Below are 2,500 nucleotides of genomic sequence, written 5' to 3'. Positions count from 1 at the left end.
GGAACATCTACTTTGAATTTGAAAGAGAAGGTTCGCAAACATATTTATTCTGATTCAGATGGAGAAATGCACTGGAGTACTGATGTGTATCATGCACCTGAATTTACATATGGGAATGTTCATTTATTATCAAAAACAAGTCATTTATGGATATTATTAGGGGAGCCGTGCCGTTCCAGTCTAGTCTCCCTTTCGATCCACAGGGATCAGGATCAAAAGAGTGCGCATTCCCTTTTTGTCAAGCGAAGATCTATTTCCAACCTCTCAGAAACTAATGATCGGGCGAGACAAAAAATCTTTAGTGCGCATTTTTCTGGTCAAAAAGAAGATAGGATTGCTGATTATTCAGACCTCAATCGAATCATATGTACTGATCATTCTAATCTCGTATATCCGGCTATTCTACCTATTCTAGCCGAGAATTCGGATTTTTTGTCAAATTTATTATCAAAGAGGCGAAGAAATCAATTCATCATTCCACTCCAATCGATTCAAGAACGCAAGAAGGAACTAATGCCCTGTTCAGGTATCTCGATGAAAATCCCCACAAATGGTATTTTCTGTGGAAATAGTATTATTGCTTATTTCGACGATCCTCGGTACAGAAGAATGAGTTCGGGCAGTACTAAATATGGGACTCTAGAAATGCATTCAATCGTGAAAAAAGAGGATTTGATTCAGTATCGAGGAGTGAGGGAATTTCGACCAAAACACCAAAAGAAAGTAGATCGATTTTTTTTCATTCCCGAAGAAGTGCATATCTTACCCGGATCTTCTTCCATTTCCATAATGGTACGGAACAATAGTATCATTGGGGTAGATACACAAATCACCTTAAATATAAGAAGCCGAGTAGGCGGGTTGGTCAGGGTGGAGAAAAAAAAAAAAAGAATTGAACTGAAAATCTTTTCTGGAGATATATATTTCCCTGGAAGAGCAGATAAGATATCCCGACATAGCGGCGTTTTGATACCACCAGGAACAAGAAAAACAAATGACAAGGAATCCAAAAAAGTGAAAAATTGGATCTATGTCCAACGGATTACGCCGAGCAAGAAAAAGTTTTTTGTCTTGGTTCGACCTGTCGTCACATATGAAATAATGGACGGTATAACTTTGGCCACACTTTTCCCCCCCGATCTATTGCAGGAAAGAGATAATGTGCAACTTCGAGTTGTCAATTATATCCTTTATGGAAATGGCAAACCAATTCGAGGAATTTCTGACACAAGTATTCAATTAGTTCGGACGTGTTTAGTTTTGAATTGGAACCAAGACAAAAAAAGTTCTTCTAGTGAAGCAGCCCGCGCTTCCGTTGTTGAACTAAGGACAAACGATTTGATTCGTCATTTCCTAAGAATCGACTTCGTAAAATCCCCAATTTCGTATATCGGAAAAAGGAACGATCCTTGGGGTTTAGGATTGCTCGCTGATAATGGATTAGATTGGACCAATATCAACAATCCCTATTCCAAGGCAAGAATTCAACAAACCCTTAACCAAAATCAAGGAACCATTCATACATTTTTGAATAGAAATAAGGGATGTCAGTCGTTGAGTATTTTGTCATCATCCAATTGTTCTCGAATGGATCCAGTCAACGGTGCAAAATATCACAACGTCATACAAGAATCAATTCAAGAGGATCCTCTAATTCCAATTAGGAATTCATTGGGTCCTTTAGGAACATCCCTTCCAATTGCGAATTTTTATTCATTTGATCGGTTACTAACTCATAATCAGATCTTAGTAACTAACTATTTGCAACTTGACAATTTAAAACAGCCCTTTCAAGTATTAAAATTGAAATATTATTTAATTGCGGAAAATGGGAAAATTTATAATCCAAATCCACGCAGTAAGATTCTTTTGAATCCATTGAATTTGAATTGGTATTTTCTCCACCACAATTATTGTGCAGAGACATCTAAAATAATGAGTCTTGGACAGTTTATTTGTGAAAATGTCTGTATAGCCAAAAAAAGACCCCCCCTCAAATCGGGTCAAGTTATCCTTGTTCAAGTTGATTCTGTAGTAATACGATCAGCTAAGCCTTATTTAGCCACCCCGGGAGCAACTGTTCGTGGCCTTTATGGAGAAACTTTTTACGAAGGAGATACATTAGTTACATTTCACTATGAAAAATCGAGATCCGGTGATATAACACAAGGTCTTCCAAAAGTAGAACAGGTATTAGAAGTGCGTTCCGTTGATTCAATATCGATGAATCTAGAAAGGAGGGTTGAGGGTTGGAACAAATGTCTAACAAGAATTCTTGGAATTCCTTGGGGATTCTTGATTGGTGCTGAGCTAACTATAGCGCAAAGTCGCATCTCTTTGGTTAATAAGATCCAAAAAGTTTATCGATCCCAGGGAGTGCAGATTCATAATCGGCATATCGAAATTATTGTACGTCAAATCACATCAAACGTGTTGGTTTCAGAAGACGGAATGTCTAATGTTTTTTCACCTGGAGAACTTATTAGATTGTTGCGAGCAA

General features: G+C 37.6%; 1 protein-coding gene across 1 annotated transcript in view; it reads left to right on the top strand. All coding sequences in view use genetic code 11, as the record gives it.

Annotated features, from left to right (window-relative positions):
- rpoC2 (RNA polymerase beta) overlaps positions 1–2,500 on the top strand; it is a 4,209-nt gene that overhangs the window by 1,287 nt on the left and 422 nt on the right. The window contains exon 1 of the mRNA in view: positions 1–2,500. This exon is cut by the window's left edge and continues 1,287 nt beyond it; it is cut by the window's right edge and continues 422 nt beyond it. Within this exon, the coding sequence (YP_009295094.1) occupies positions 1–2,500 (2,500 nt within the window).

This window comes from Ipomoea nil (assembly GCF_001879475.1).
Source record: "Ipomoea nil chloroplast DNA, complete sequence, cultivar: Tokyo-kokei standard".
Taxonomy (NCBI): domain Eukaryota; kingdom Viridiplantae; phylum Streptophyta; class Magnoliopsida; order Solanales; family Convolvulaceae; genus Ipomoea; species Ipomoea nil.
This window is presented reverse-complemented; position numbering and strand designations above follow the sequence as displayed.